Below are 17574 nucleotides of genomic sequence, written 5' to 3'. Positions count from 1 at the left end.
TTGTGTTGAGAATTTGTTATTTTGTTTTCTTTTTATCTATAATATTTTCAGATTTAATTATAAATTATGTAAGTTATTCCATTTAACTTAAGCAGTTACCAATACTGTACTGTAATGCTTTGTTTGTCAGAAAGGGATAAAAATTCTATGTCACTGACAACCACACATGCAGGCTACATGCATTGATGACTGGTTGTAGTGATGTGTAGTGGGTAGATGTTCAGTCAAATGCAGTACAGTACAAGTAACTTGAATATCTAGAGTGAAATCAGTGTGTTTAGATTCAGCCAAGTAATGTTCCTTGCTGCCCCTCACTTTATTAGGTTTAAACTCCACTTTTACCAATATTTTACGCTGACAATTAAACATAACTCAAATATGAACTGAATCTTGTTTTCATTAACATATCTGTAAATATTGCAGCACACAAATGAAGTCCATTGTTCAATATACAATCAAACAGGAATTATCCACTGACACTGTACCCACTACAGGTATCTGCATGGCTTATTCCTGATAACAAACATCTCGTGCAATTGTTAAAATCAAACATCAGAAACTCACATAAAAGCAAATAAGCAGATTATTAAAAATTGCCAAGCCTCTTTATACAACACATGAGCTGAAAACATTATTCAGCAATGTTGGACATTAAACAATAATGAGTATTTAAGTTAACTACAGAAAAAACAAATGCAGTTCTATATTATATAAGCCTTTCATTAAATTGTAAAAGAAAATTAGAAAGTGCAATGCTGGAAAATACTGAAAGAGCATTTGCAGCTGCCTCTAGCTGTTCGCCATGCACCAGAGATCGCCACAAGCTGAGAAAAAAAAATTACAGGGGTTTTGAGCAGCGATGCATCCGAGGTAGTAGTTGAGTGGTGGTGCCTCACTCCGGCAGAGTCATCGCCTCTAGATGGGAAAAGTCAGGTACACCTTTCCTTGACCTTGATCTTCTAGGCCCATTAGCTGCTGGGACTGTGAACCCATTTAAGTCATGCACACTATCTTATTATAATGAGCCAATGACATACACCACATCAACAATTTATGAGAAAACATTATCAGAGTCATTGGAAACTAGCATAAAGCTGCTACATGGTATATAAACAGGATTTAGAACAATATCTCTTGTTAAAATTATGATAAGAGTATCTAAAACACATTCACCTATCTGAAAACATAACATGTAAGCATTCTGTAAATTGGTGAGAAATACAGGTACTGTACTGTACAGGTATCCCAAATTTATATTTTTGTTTTTATTTCAAACACTTAGGAAATCCCCAAATTCACGAACTTCAGGGAGGACTGCAGGGGTCAACCCACAGTCTTCACTCTCCCTAAGCCCAGATTCAGGATTTCTTTTGGGGGATCAGTCTCGCCTCTGTATACAACACACAACACTGCTTATCTGTACATGTCATTCTATCTGTCACATGTGAATTACACGAAAGCGCTTGGGAACTTCGTGTTTTCTTTTTCCTTGTGGTTATCAGCATATACCTGGATCACGCGCACCTACAGTGATTTACTTGTGTGTATATGTATGTGTGTGTGTGTGTGTGTGTGTGTATATATATGTGTGTATATATATATATATATATATATATATCCTGTACATACATACAGTGTATATATATATATATTCTTTCAGTGAATACGAGCCCGAAAGGGCAAAAAACAATTTCATTGAATAAGTGACTTGAAAGCAGAGGATATTAGTCACTAAAGATCGACTGTCTTCCTATATAGAAGATGAGCCGCGGTCACCATGCTTGACCATACTTTGTAAAAGATTGCCCCAAACACAATATCTGAGAGACTTAAACAAAATAAAAGTCACTCGATTTCCTCACTGTGCTAAGATGTATAAATACCAAAAATAAAATCCTCGTGGCACTTTATATTTCAGCTATTACAAAACAAATTAGAGGAGCCTTCTTTGTGTGTGTTTACAGCCGATTCGCAAGGCAAGAAGATGACGGTAGCAATGCATGTGATGGAGGCTGCGGGAGGGGGTTTTGAGAATTGCAATTAAATGCCAGGTTGCGACGTGTCCTCCTAATATTACGTATTTAAGAAATTATTAGATGTTTAAATGTCTGTAAGTTGGCCTGGTGAATTAATGCTAGGCATTAATATACCTAGGTATAAAGCAAGAAATTGCATTCTGGATCGAACAAAAAACATGTATTTGTGAGAAAATTTGCCCGCCTGGAAAAGTGAAATGTCACCAAATTACGAATCACAACCCCAGATAAAATAAGCGAAAGCATTGAATCCATAATTCAAAAGCATAGTTTCAGTGGGAATTTCTTTACCTATCTCATGAGTATACCAATATGCAGATTCATTAATAGAGTCTCTGATAATTAAGAGAACTCATTCTTAAGCAAAGAAATGTGTCACTGTTCTGATGGACATATAAGGCTGGTGGCATTCCAGTTAAAGAAATAATTAAATTGTTCTATGTAAGTAAGCCTTCCTGCTTTTCTGGAGACCCTGTGTATATTTTTGTCAGTGAAAATAATTCTCAACTCCGAGGTCTTGATTCAAATGAATGGATTGTAGTTTAATTTAAATAATCAACAATGTGACACTGCTAATTTTTTTTAATTCACTGCACAGAAGCACAGCATAACCATGCCAATTTAAATATTTGAATTAAAGAAGTTTATAAGCAATGTGGAGCAACAACATACATTATCATTCTTATCAAAAGGAGTACAACAGACATAAAGAAATATGTAGCAATGCCAGCAGATGTCATGCAGGAATGAGCCTTTAAAATAAAAGAATGATTAGTACTTGAGATATCTGGTATGGTTCACTCGGGTGGGGCGCTGTGGGCCACGCTCGGGAGACCACCGACTCCGACCACTGCAATACTTGGCTGCTGCTCAAATTAAGAATTAGATTATTTAAAAACTTACATAAGTATACAAGACAGTTTCGCATTATAAAATTACCCGACAATAAAACATATCAACAAGGAAGCTAGTAATATTTCCAGGTAGAAAGAAACAAAACGGGCAATATATCGTATTATTTCTTAATACAGTAAAGTACTGTCTATAAAATTATGTATGAAATTTAATTTCACAGCCTATAAAATATGCCAAGGAATACAGTAGTTGCAAGGCAAATGTTGTAAAGTATTCTCATGGGATTCTTCATATAACTTTAAAATAAAGAATCACTAAGTGTGTGTGTGTGAGTAAAATTAAACAGTAAACCCTTGATAACTTGGCATTTGATATCTCGGAATTTCTCATAATTCGGCACAAATATGGTCTCAGAATTTATCAGAGACAAGATTGCCAAATAATAATGCAGTATTTTTTTCTTTTACTCATTATTAGTACTTTTATATATTCCTCATATTAAGTGGAACAGTACTGTATATATTATTTAATGTACAGTCAGAAAAAAATGTTCTGCACCCCTTGGTTTGAGGCCATGTTAATTTGGTAAGGTTGGTATTTCTGGTTGAGTGATGCATTGTATAACCAGTATAATGTATTTTTTATATCACATATAGTTAATACAGCTCCTCCCCAACTTACGGCGGGGTTAGGGACCCAAATCAAGGTCGTAAGTCGAAATGGTTGTAAGTCAAAAATGCTTAAAAAATACATAGAAAATCTAAAATGGGTGTCTCTTTTTCTTCTCAGCACCACAAAACTCTCACTTTTAAGCTTGCCAGCCATTTTAAAGGGAATTACAAACAAAAATTTTGTCAGTACACAGTGCGATCACTAACGTCGGGACTCGAAAATACGTAATTAAAAAAAAAATTACGACTGCAGCGGTCGTATGTCCAGGTGGTCGTAAGTCGAGGAGTACCTGTAGCTACAAACAGATTTCCGGGTATTGAGACGAATTTCTCCTACCCAGGCAAAATCATACCTTCCCGGAATTTTTCTGGGTACTGGAGAAAAATTTCTGATTCTAAACTAATGCATCTCGCAAGGACTGACACTATCGCACATTCCTGGAATGTTTCTGGGTGCTGATGAAAGTTTTCCGAGAGTCTAAACTAGTGCACATCTCATCTCGCACAAACAAACGCTCTCCCATTACATTTAGATCATGGATATACAGTAAGCAAAACTATTTATGGCTAGCAAAAAAAAATAAACTTCTATTCACAGCATCTGTTTTAATTGTGTTAGAGATGAATTTGGTACCATAATGATCCCCAATAAATTTTCTAAAAGGCTGTTTCAATAAAAGCCATTTTTTCTAAAAAAAAACAGTTTTTGTGATATATAGTCCAGAATGCGACACCTAGCTTATACCTAGGTATGTAAATGCCTAGCATTAACTCGCCAGGCCAACATACAGGAAATTAAAACATCTAATAATTATTAAATACATAATATTAGGAGGACACATCGCTACCTGGCATTTAATTGCTATTCTCAAAACCCCCTCCAGCACCCTGCAACTTTCTTTTCCCATTTGCATCTGCGAACATCACTGGCAGCATTGTAACCAAGTTAGACTGTAACCACCAGGCTACTGGGCCAAGCTGTGAGGTGTTATGGTTGTTTCTTAACTCGTATTTTTTGGTAGATACTCATAACTTTCTTCAGTTATTTTTACTCAATTACATGCACACACCATCCTACATACATATTGTGCAAAAAAAAACTCAAAAGAAATAATTGTCATAAGGGCAGGAGTCAGCAGTGTCCCCTTGTCTTCCTCCCAGTAACTCCAATTGCACCACCTCACCTCACTCAGCTCATTGTTTCTGGTAAGTTAAATTTGAGAAATTTGTGCATTTATTATTGTTACATCTTTTATGTAACTGCCAATTTTCATTCATATATGTACTGTACTTGTATTACCTTTTTTGGACGAAAAATTTTCCGTAGGAAACATCTCAACTTATATGATGGGAGTCAATGGGAAAATTGGTCCCATGTTACGGAAAAACTTTCAGGAAAGGAACCCTTCTGTAACCTGGGGGACGCCTGTAGTGGGATCTTGTTGACCTTACATTATATTGGTCACCTTAGGTGACTGGATTTATGTGAATTTACATCCCTGAAGAAGGAGGTAATTGTGGCAAGGGGGTGCGGGGGAGGGCAGAGATGGTGGAGGCAAGAAAGTGACACAAAAACTAGATATACTGGAGGAAGAGTTCTCATGAAGTGTTACAACAGCCTTAAGTCAGGAACATATCCCTGTTTTTCACATTAGCAGATAAGTTGGATAGAGAACAATTTGCTCCATAACAAGACCTATGGAATCAAACATTGATTCCTACTGAGGGTTTACTGTACAGGTATGTGTAAAAATTTGCTCTTGCAATAAAATTTAATCACTCACAACTGTATACACTATACTAGAAGTGATGAAGTGTAAAGTGTGTAGTAGTGTAGTGGATTCCTCCCCTACAAACACCGAACCTTCTCGAATTCCCCAGTCTACGCCTCCAGTGCTGCCCACGGAGCGGGGGTCAACTATCTACCCACACCTACCCCCGCCTTATAAGGCCTGACACCGCTGTGATCACCCTCTTTTCTACCCAGTGCCGCCAGCAAGCAACACCTCCTCCTCCTCCGCGCCAGCCTGGCGGCTGCCACTCCCGCCAGCGACCTTGGCGTCCCTCAAGCCGCGTGTCCCTCCTCTGGGCACCCTCACCACCCAGCTCTCTCTACTCAATGCTTATTACCATGCTACCTACCCAGCAACAAGCTGCATTGTACATCCAATACAATATGTATACAGTGAGCACATTGTGAGTTTCCTTTCTCCATCCCATCCTGAGTGTGAACCAATATCTCATACCCCCACAGTAGAAACAAGTTTCTTCAGTAATGGTACATATGAGGGTGGTAGATGGAGAGGAATAAATTTATACCAGACACAACAAACAGATGGGAAAGTATCATCATTGTAAATGTTTAATGTGTGTGGTAAAACACCCAATAGATGCCTGCAATAAGAAAATAAGACATTTTCCTTGTACTGTATTAGATTTCCAGGGGTGAATAAACCACATACAGTACTGGTTGCCAACACTTGGCTCACAAAATATCAATACATTATTGCCTGGTACTTCTGTTGGACAAAAATTTAAATGACACAATTATACACAGCACAATTATTTGAACTACTGGTACAGGTTGGACCCCAGTAATCCGGGGCCCAATAGTCCGGCAGCTTCAATGGTTCGGGACGCATATCGTGAATGTTTAATCTTATGGGGGAAATAGGTTATGTTCCACAATTCCTAAAAGCCAACAGTAATGCTATAAAAGTTATGGTAAAATCATTACATTTATCACAACTTGTACTCAAATGTACAATACTAAGTTAATTACTAAAATGTTTATGTGTAGAACAAACTATGGGATGTTTATACTCAAATTAATCACTATCTTGCAAGAATTCCAGCAATTTAAGTTATATTCTGCTAAGTTTAGTCTCTGACATTTTATAAGTGAAAAACTTAAACTCCCTCTATTGTATAATCCTGAGTCCCTGATAACTAGCACCCGGCAATCATCTCCCTGCCTGGCTGTCAACACCTTACCCCCCCCCCCTTCCTCCCAACCAGGGTGAAGGTAGTTTTAGGCTTAAGTTTTTCTCTTATAAAATGTCACAGACTAAACTTAGCAGAATATAACTTGCATTACTAGAATCCTTGCAAGATAGCAATTAAATTGAATAGAAACATCTCATAGTTTGCACAAGAGATAAAAATTTTAGTCCTACAGTTTAGTACATTTGAGTACAAAGTGAGTACAGTACAGTAATATGGTGCTCAAAATTATAGCTTTTTTCACAAGGAAAAGTCTGTATAACTAACCCCAGTAGTCAGGATATTATGGTATCAAATGTTACAGAGTATTTCAACTAAATTCTTTGTTCAGTTCTGTACATATACGCGAATTCCCATACAGTAAAGCCTCGAAGAACAACGGTAATGTATCCTCCAATCTTGCAGTGTAAGGTGAATCATCGTATAGTGAATCATTAATTACCATTAAAATAAAGCAATAATAATGAGATGCGTTCCCAAGTGTGACCTTTTCATATCTTTTGTGTGGCTTTTTACCCTCTTTTCCCCCAAAACAATACAATTAATGAAAATCGCAAACTATATTCTTCAAATAATGTTTCTGAGTGCACCTTATACTGTAATGACCATGGTCGTACACGTCAGTTAACGTAACATCAGATGATTCATATTACGCTCAATAGCCCACAAAACATGTAGCTATACCTTCTTTATTGAGTCTCCCATCTGAGGCGTCCGTTTTCTCATCGCTCCCTACCTTAGGTGCCGTCCATTTTCTCTGACTTCCTGAAACCAACCTCTCTATAAAGTAAATCTGGATGTGAGAGAGAACAACATTGTTTTGAGTCAACTTAGAGTATGTTTGATTACAGTTAAAGCATACAAGATCCTTTGTGAGTGATGTTGAAAGCTTTAACTGTCTTTAGTGTTAGAAACACTGGTTAAGTAAGTAAGTGTCGAGTCTGCCAGTATGAATGGCATCCCATGATATTGTCCCTGGGTATAGCCATGAATTTCCAATTGCTACTGAAAAATAGATTATTTTGATGACCAAACATCAGAGAATCTGATGTTTGTAGTTTAGTTAGTGTCAGTTGTCTACTTAAGAAAGTCATTAATCTCCCGCACTAATCTGTCAACCTGTATAATCTCCAAAATCTAACGTATCCCTGTGAATAGTTCCTTGTTCGCAGCCGCGCTGAGTTTGTAAAACTAGTGTTAACAGCGTGTGTAATTCCACTTTTTCCTGGCAAGCTCAATCTCTGATTATATTATATGAATAGACGTAAGAAATTCACCTGACCCATGACATTGATTTTCACAGTTAAATGTACAGTAACTGAGTTGAATGATTTCTGTCATTGCGAGATTAGCCTTTCTGGCATGTGTTCCGCACAGGCCTGAGTTGTCAGTTAGCCGTATATAAACTTGTGCGTGAGGAGTAGCGTCACATCTCTGATGCTTCTCCATCATTATCTCAGGTATGTGTACGTCTCCGCCTGCCATATTAAGTAAGTTTAACTCAGTAAATTTTGTGAATATCAGTGTTCATCTTGTAACAGTGAAACTGTCATTTACCCAGTGAAAGAATTAATGCAACGTAAATGTTGTCTGTTGTTGCTAGATGAAAGATTGTTTGTGATTGAGTTATTATTCACATCTCTGACGCTGCTCCATCATTATCTCAGGCACTGTCTGTGTTGCCACCACTACTGAGGTTCGGTAGCCGCCTATGGGCAAGATGGTCATGGAAGGATGTCTTTAATATGGCAATACTAGAATCTGAGGACAGGAACAACCAGGGAAGGCTGTGCTACGATACTACAGCGAGTCTACCACAGGCGTTACTAGCGAGCGAGCCTCGGCTCGGCTGTGTGTAGTAAACTACCCGCGCCCAGTGGGCTCAGTATTGTCTGGTTCATTGATCTTCGTTATATGTACCGAGCAGTATTGGCTATTTTAATTTGGGATATTGTCAAGTGTGTCATATAACCATCTGTATTGACAATGAAATAATATAATGATTGTTTAATGTTGTAACCAAGAATTGAAGATTTAATTTGTTACTTGTAAAAGTAAGACCTACGGGAAAAGTCCTATCTGAGCATGTCAAATAACAAATCTTAGCTGTAGTAAAATTATTGTAAAAAAAATGAACATATATGCTTTAAGCAACGTTATTTAATGGAACAATAGAAGTAGCTAACCACTAACTAATGGCAAAGAAAAAAAAAAGATGGATTGGGAACGGCAGCATATATGTGCGCATTTAAGGATACCGCGTCATTTATCTTTTTAAGAATATGTACAAAAGATTCATTATTTTCTATTACTGAATATGTATTTGATTGAATTAATGTTTATATATGTAAAATAAACAATGCAATTATTAATAATACGTAGAACACTGAAACACACACGAGGAGACAAGATGACATTGTTTTCGTGAGTGACGATGGTTTTACATAAGAAACTGAAGAAATAAGACCCTGGTTGTAGCTGTAGTGAACTTAATTTAAAAAAATTAATACCTGTTTGTATGTTTTAAATAATGTTATTTAATGTTAATAAATGGAACACTAGAAGTAGCTAACCACTAATGGTAAAGAAATAAAGCGAGACGATTGGGAACACCAATGTATGAACAGTAAGTGCGTACATGTGAAAACATATCGTCATTTCTCTACATATGAATATGAAAGCAACACTTATTTACTGTTCATATGTGTTTTAAATAATATTTACGAATGTAAAACAAAAATTCTACTCACCAATGGTGGTAAAGTCTAAAACATAAGGACAGCCAATGAATATTGTGTGAGTTTTTACTCAGATGACGAAGTCATCAGGTTTAACTCTGGCTGAAGCTGTAGCTTTCCATAAAGCTGTTGCTGAAACTGTTACTGAACCTGAAGTTGATGTTGAAGCTGCTTATGATGCTGAATTTGATGGTGTAGCTGAAGTTGATGGTTTATGCCTTCAAATAATAAAGCTGTCGAAAGAACCTTGCACAGCTGCTTTCTTTTCTCATTATACATCTTTATGTAGAGGTCATTTGCATTTATTTAAATTTTAATGCTTTGTTCTGTTAATGGATCCACTTCAAAAAATATGTTCATTGGTTGCTCCAAATAATATCTACAGACCTCTCACCTTTTTCATATAGTTTTAACACATGTAGTTTCTCGGCTAAGCTTATACACTTTCTATTAGCTTTTGAAGCAACACTACCATCACTTGCTCTCTTGCTCATGCTGAATAGGGATGAAAAAATGCTGTAAGAAACCTGTGAAAGTTTTTCTCCTGTTCCTGTTCCAGATGCGTGAAAACAAAAGGCCCGCCAAGCTCCGACTGTCGTTTACTGGCGAAGCGCATTACCACTCATTAGCCAAGCAGCTTATATGTGCAAGGCGCTCTTAATTTTTTTTACAATATTTTTTCTTTTGTATAGTACATATCGGGATTTAGTTATTATTTATATGAAAAAGTAATTTTAGTTTATTTTTATTATATTTTGGTCGTAAATACAAATGAAATAAGGACGTAAATTGAATTGGGTCCTAAATTAACTAGGGTTTTAAATATGAAAAGTTGTTGGTCGAACCGTTGTTATCGGAGGCTTTACTGTATAGTGAATGGCAAAAAGCGAGTGTCCAGTGCACAGTAAACGTGTGCCATAGCACTAACACTGTCAAAGAGGTCCAAAAACCCTGGGCTAAATATATGCTGATGTAAGTTGTATTGGTACAGTAATAGTACATTTTATGCATTATTTTGCCTTTTTTTTAACCTCAGCTTCGATGGTTTGGAATTTTCGCTAACCCAGAACCGGTCTGGTCCCAAGCTTCCCGGTTTAGTGAGGTCCAACCTGTACATGGAACAATAAATAAAAGAAAAATATGAAAAGAAAATACTATATAGCAAAACAACATTTGAGGGTTCATCATAAGTTAGTAAGCACACACACACACAGCAAGCAAGTACAGAAGTTTGGAACCATCAGTGATTTGTGGAACTGGTTCATCAAAGCTGGATTAGCAATATCAGGCCATATAATACCCTGATTTTCTGATATTTGCAACTACTATTTGTGACATCAAACTTTTATAATCATTACTAGTAAAATTCGTTAATATTTCAAATTCACTATTCACTGTAACCATCAGGTTCAAGAAGCTAGCAACTTAACCTGTAGTACCATATATAGTGCCTAATTTAGTCATCATCAGACGGTAGAAAGTGACTGTAACAATGAAAAACATTTTTAATTTTTTTTAATAAATCCTTTCAGATACTCATTCAGTTAATGAAGTCTCAAAATCACAGTCTGCACATGGTCAAAAATTTTTCTTTTTATGCACTTTTATGATAGTTTCAAAATTCGCTCTGATATTTCACCAACAACATAGTTATGTGAAGTTCTGTAACTAATAATTCAACTATGCAAATTTAGATACTGTACTATTATTAGTAACTGTTTGGGGAGGAGGAACACGAGGACTTGTCAAACCCATAGTTTCTAAATATAACTGGCAAATAGATTTTCTACAAACTGATGCTATCACACTGTAAGGTAAAGGGATTAAAGGGATTTTCACCACAAACTAGCTTACAAGGAAATAAAGAGGTAAAGAGAGAGTCGATGAAGAAGGACTAGTCAACGTGGAGTTCCTGCACCATCTGAAGAGCTTCCAGTTCATTTATGAGGTTCCGGTCGCGAGTTCTTGACCGCTTCACTGTGCAAACGGAGAAGTTGTGGCTGGTTAACATGCAAAGCACTGATTGGAAATCAGCTTTATCGAGAGAGAAAATGAGATGGAGATATAAAATTATGATTAGCTTACAGCAGATGCAACAGATATAAAAAATCAAAATAAAATCCAGAAGAGAATCTGTTACATTAAATAATTAATATAGCTCAAGTACAGTATAGTACTATTATGCATAAGATGTAATGTCCAAAATTGTACATACTGTCATTCTGACAAGATCAATCAATATAGCATTAATATACTGTATTAGCCAAAAGCTGCATAAGTTAATGTTAAAAATAATAATAATACCGTTGTAAATAAAATAATATCTCTAAATAACAGATATTAACAAAGCAGAAGAGGTATTTAATTACATAAATATTTAGATAAGGAAACTGAAAAGCTCATTTCCATAGCAAATGTTTTTTCAATTAAATGAAAAGCAAAGCATAACTGAAGATGTCAGTAATATCATATACCAACTCACCTCTGTTAGCACCATCCATATGACGTAATATTTCCAAACATATTTCTGCATCTCTTCTTTGATCAATACATTATAAAGAAAGTAAAGCTTCACATTGTCATATTCTCCAGTATGTATTTGAAGAAGTTGTTTAAAAGGTTATGATGTGAATTTCACTGGCCCATTACCATTAGTGCAGCATTAGGGCTGTTCAGAATGTGACTGGCTCAGTACAGTCTATGTGTAGCATCTTGACTGCATCACCAAAATGGAGTAGTTTCATTAATATTATGGTGTTGTTCAAGAGGCAAGTTAAGGTGTTCTTTTCCAAAAATGCAATCTTATGGTCGTCAGGCAAAGCTACAGTTACATGAGACTAAATGAGGTCACACTTGGGTAGATAAATGCTCTTGTCAATGGGTGAACATTGTATGTCCCTTCACTCAGATAAAACTATATACAGGTAGTTCTGCTATAACGCGATAATTGTGTTCTTGTAAAATATCGTGTTACAGAAAATCGCGTAATAGAAATAACAGGGCTTATGGAGAAAATAGGGTTAGGTGCAGATTACTCGAAATCGGAAAAATTTAGTAGTTAGCCTAACACAAAGGATAGCACAGTCTAAATAAATGTTACATTCATATCTAATAATGAAATCATACAGTAAATGTAACACTTTACCTTGAAAAAATATGAATGTAACTTGATGGGGGAGAAGGGTGATTTTGAGGTTGATAAAATCGAGCTTCTCTTCAAGTGTTATATCCTTTCTTTTACGATCATCACCGGGAATTCTATCACCAGAACGCTTCTTGTTGATATTCTTCTTTACCATATTCACAGTTAATACTACAAAATTGGAGAGATAGTAAGCAAAAATCGCGTTATAGCAAACAAGCGTTCGCGTTATACAAATATCGTTCCTAATTCATAAATCGCGTTAGAGCAAATTCGCGTTATCAAAACACGCGTTATAGCAGAACTCACTGTACCCTGTATGTACTCCGCATTTCTTAAAATGTACATGTTCTTCAAATAGAAGAGTCTGTTAGCTTGAGAAGTATAATGCTTGTGACTGATACCTATACTGAGATTTATCCCACTGCACCTCAACTTGTTGTTCAGTTTCTCGCATCACTTATGGTAATCATGATGAAATTTGCTTTATTTTTAAAGCATCGGATGGGTATTTGGTGCATAGTCTATTACGGGCTGCTAATAAGATGGCAGATAGTGCTGAGAAGCTCGAGAGCTGTGAATAATTTATGCTTGCAGTTAAGCCAAAATAAAAAAAAGTAGTTTTTTTCTAAAAACAGTTTTTGTGATAAAGTCCAGAATGCGACGTCTAGCTTTATACCTAGATATGTAAATCCCTAGCATTAACACGCCAGGCCAACATAGAGGCAATTAAAACATCTAATAATTACTTAAATACGTAATATTACGAGGACACTTCGCTACCCGGCATTTAATTGCAATTCTCAAACCCCCTCCTGCACCCTCCATCACACGCATTGCTACCGCCATCTCTTGCCCTAGAGCGAGCAGTAAACAAATGTCAACTCTCGAGGGATGGAGATGGGTGGGATGTCAACGTCGCATTCTGGACTTTATCACGAAAACCTTTTTTTAGAAAAAAATGGCATTTTGTTCAATCCAGAATGCGACGTCTAGCTTTGATTCCCCTATCAGCAGGTGGAGAGGGAGGTGACATTGAGCATAATACTCCGCTAGCTTAGGTCCAGATTATAATTATAAACATTCGGAAATATTTTCCAATATTAGGAACATTAACCGGAAGGTAAAATTTAATTTACATATCCCAATTAGGATACTCACTTTATTCTGATGAAGAAGGTCCTGGTTGTGGAGATTGACTAGGTGTGGGAGGGGACCCCAGCACCACCACATGTGAAGCATCTTCCAGAGATAGTAAAGATAGCTGTTTTGAAAGGTTTTTTAAATTTCCAAAAGCCCACTTCTTTGATCTGACTGAGGCTCATATGCTACAGAAAGGCCACAGACCCTGCATATTTCCTGGTGTCATGTGCCAAAAATTTCTTGCCAAGGTCTCCTTAACTCACTAACTGAGATAAATATTTTGTCATTTGACTAGGAGACAATTTTTTACCATCCTGTGATGAGAATACATCGGGGCTCGATTAGGGAATCTGGTTAACTATTCTTGAAGATTCCTAACTGGGCACAATATATGAACAACCCTTGTCTCATCCATTAGTCATTTTATCCTGATAGGTTGAGCCTGAAAATCCTCCCTTTCATTTTTTCTTAGAATCTCCAAGGAAAAAGGGTGACATTTTCCTCAGAAAATACCAATAATGATGGATTGATGGAAATTGAAATCAGCTCACTGATTCTCATACCTGTTGCTATTGCTAGAAAGAAGGCTGCCTTGTAATTAGGCCCCATAAGAAATTTAGTAACTTTATCTAGAGACCAAGGTGGGATTCTCTTAGGCCTAAGAGAATCCCGCCTTTCTCAGGGTGTATATCAAAAATTGCCCCAAACACAATATCTGAGAGACATAATCAAAATAAAAGTCACTCGATTTCCTCACTGTGCTAAGATGCATAAATACCACATATAAAATCCTCGTGGCACTTATATTTCAGCTACTACAACACAAATTAGCAGAGCTTTCCTTGTGCGTGTTTACAGCTGATTCGTGAGCCAGGCAAGTTAATGCTAGGGATTTACGTACCTAGGTATAAAGCTAGACGTCGCATTCTGGACTTTATCACATAATTTAAATATATATATTCTTTTTTTATCAAATTCGCCACTTTTCAGCTACTAGCCATTTGGGCAGTTTACCCAGTGTTAGGAGAGGAGGAAACCAGGGACCAGGAAACCTGTGGTGTTTGGTAGTGAAGGCCACACTGGATAACACCCTTCTCACGTGTGTCTGGGCCGAGGCTCGAACCTGTTTGGTATGTTCAATGATAACAACTGCAAAAACAATGAACAACACAGAGGTCAAACTATATAAAGTAACATCCAAGAGTTCCTTTGGTAAACTTCAAAAACACAAAAACAAACAAATTAAAAAGAAAACACACACACATATAAACATTTATAGATTTGAGTTGTAAAATTATCCACAGTACACAGTAACAACCAAGCCAGCATTTTAGTGGCTGCTTGTCCTATATTCAATCACTCACACTCGGGAGCTCCAAACTGGTAGAGAAAGATGTTTAATGACAAAATATAGAGACACTTCAAGAAAATAAGAATCTGTCAGATAGTTGAGAAAATGTAAACTGTTGACCTGAAAGAAAACTAAGAAATAACTGACACTTGTAACGTATGTACAGTACTGTATCACTATTTGTAATGGATGTAGCACCACTTGTGATGTATGTGCCATCATGGTTCGTACATATAGTATATATACAGATATAAAAAAGTGAAATATTAATTAATTTTACTTTGGGTTATACATGAAGGTGAAGAGAGAAGGAAAGGTTATTAGTACAATAATTAGATTCTAAAACACTGGTTCTTGAGTGATAAAATATGTTAAAGTTTGCGTATCTTGCACATACACTGTACATCAGCAGCTTTATAATCATAAACTTTGCCTCAACCATAAAATGAAGATGCCACCAAAAATAATATACTGTACTACAATACAGTTCATACTGAATACCGATTTTGCTGTTGTTGATGCTATTACCATGTAATGGCTGAAAATACCTCACCTCACTATAATATGATTCTTTATGGTCATCAGATTCACTTACAAACTATATCTTCAACACCAGGACATAAACTACAAGTGATATGAGACAAGTAATGAAGTTTAAGCTCAACACTATATGCAGTACAGTACTTACAAGATTTTCGATCTGCATGGCGTGACCTCTTCCGTTCTCTAGGTGTGGAACGAGATGATGGCCCTTGAGTGGCCGTCTTGACCAAAGAGTCTAGTAAGGCATCTTCACCATCACCTATCATCTCCGTCATGCTCTCCTCACCTCGACTTCGTGTTTTACCTGGAAAATAATAATAATAATATTAATAATGATAATGATAATAATAATAATAATAATAATAATAATAATAATAATCTTTTCCCTGTAACTAATTCTCAGTGTTCTTAGTTTTTCCCCAGTAAATAAAAAGAAATTTCATTTCATAATTCAGAGTCAATTGTAAGGGCGGTAACGAGTGGGATGGTTGTCCGCCACTCGTTTGCTTGTTCGCGGCCCCACTGGGGGGGAGGGGGGGGGGGTATACGGAGGTGAGAAGGTCACACATCAGACACTATCCAGCCAGCACCACAGGCTGCACTTCCCCCGCTGTTCGATCCAACTCTGGTTGTGTACTCATCTGAGGCTCCTGGGGCTCATGGGCTGATTCCCCAGTCCTTCACTATTCGGCTGTCAATCTCGGACACTTACTCCAGCTACTACCGCGGCTGCCACGTCATCGCCACTTCCTTCACGTCGTATCCACCCTCCGTGCCCTGGCGTCTCTCCTGTGTGGCAAGACATCGCCCACCAACGCCAAGTGAGGAAGCTGCCCTGGACCTTCTCCCTGAGAGCGGACCACAGCGTTAACAGAACATTCCATAGGGCTGCCGTCGTAGGAAATATCTGTACTTTATTTGACTCCCGTATTTGTTTATTTTAATATTTTTGTTCAACCCAGAATGCGACGCCTAGCTTTAACCTAGGTATGTTAATGCATAGCAATAACTCGCCAGGCCAACATACAGGCAATTAAAACATCTAATAATTACTTAATAAGTAATATTAGGAGGACATGTCGCTACCTGGCATTTAATTGCAATTCTCAAAACCCCCTCCCTCACCCCCCATCATATGCACTACCACCGTCATCTTCTTGCCTGGCGATTCAGCTGTAAATACACACAAAGAAGGCTCCGCGAATTTGTGTTGTAATAGCTGAAATATTAAGTTCCACGAGGATTTTTTATACGGTATTTGTACTTCTTAGCACAGTGAGGAAATAGAGTGACTTTTAATTTGTTTATGTCTCTCAATTATTGTGTTTGGGACAATTTCTTATACGATCTCTGGTCAGCATCATGGCGACCACAGAGCGTCTTCTTTATGAAGTCGCTATAGATCATTTGTGACTATATCCCCTGCTTTTAAGTCACTCAGTGAATGTCGCTGCGCCGTCCCGGGCTCGTCTTCACTGAAATAAAATATATAGATATACAGTCATGCGCCGGTTAACGTCCAACCGAACAACGTCCGATCGCATATATGTCAGTGCCCCCTCCACCCCCCAAAAAAAAACACAACACTTCCGTGACGCCTGCTGGACCACCACTCCACGACCCCCTGACGGAGACACAATGATCCTCCCCATACTGGCCAGATATTATGTGTTAAAGGAATATTCTTCCTTCCTTAGGCTTTAGTAAGCATTTGCTTCCAGGTGTAATGTTAACCTACATCTATTGAGGATAAAATCTTTCACCTACAAATTGACAATAACACATTTGCTGTAATCAGACATATCTAGTTGCCTCAACAATTGCAACCCCAGTTGCAATATCAAATTCTGTGTCATTACCAAGGAATAACGAAGTTTCGGGTGCACTCTAAGATTGAGAGAAAACGGACGACTCAGGCGGCCTGAAGCGAGAGAAAACGGAATCCTATGACGGGGCACTCAAATAAAGAAAGCATAGCTACATGTTTTGTGGACTACCCACTGTACAGTATTGAGCGTACCCTTTTCATTACTTTGTAATAAACCTAGTCATGCCTATGTGTGTTTCTGATAATTACCATAACATTACAGTA

General features: G+C 37.3%; 1 protein-coding gene across 14 annotated transcripts in view; it reads right to left on the bottom strand.

Moving 5' to 3' along the window:
• Window positions 1-17574, bottom strand: part of LOC121865216 (FH1/FH2 domain-containing protein 3-like) — a 97461-nt gene that overhangs the window by 2025 nt on the left and 77862 nt on the right. For 8 of the 14 annotated variants that reach the window (XM_042364556.1, XM_042364557.1, XM_042364559.1 and 5 more), the window contains 2 exons: window positions 15628-15786; window positions 2815-2902 (listed from right to left, as the gene is read on the bottom strand). In XM_042364556.1, coding sequence (XP_042220490.1) covers window positions 2815-2902; window positions 15628-15786 — 247 coding nt within the window. Of the gene's footprint in view, window positions 1-842; window positions 982-2814; window positions 2903-11157; window positions 11281-15627; window positions 15787-17574 lie in introns of those variants that run through there. The other 6 variants (XM_042364562.1, XM_042364567.1, XM_042364564.1 and 3 more) reach the window with 4 other exon arrangements.

The sequence above is a fragment of the Homarus americanus genome, unplaced genomic scaffold (genome assembly GCF_018991925.1).
Source record: "Homarus americanus isolate GMGI-L3 unplaced genomic scaffold, GMGI_Hamer_2.0 scaffold18547, whole genome shotgun sequence".
NCBI classification, from domain to species: domain Eukaryota; kingdom Metazoa; phylum Arthropoda; class Malacostraca; order Decapoda; family Nephropidae; genus Homarus; species Homarus americanus.
The sequence above is the reverse complement of the archived record's forward strand: the minus strand, read 5'-3'. Positions and strand labels throughout refer to the sequence as shown.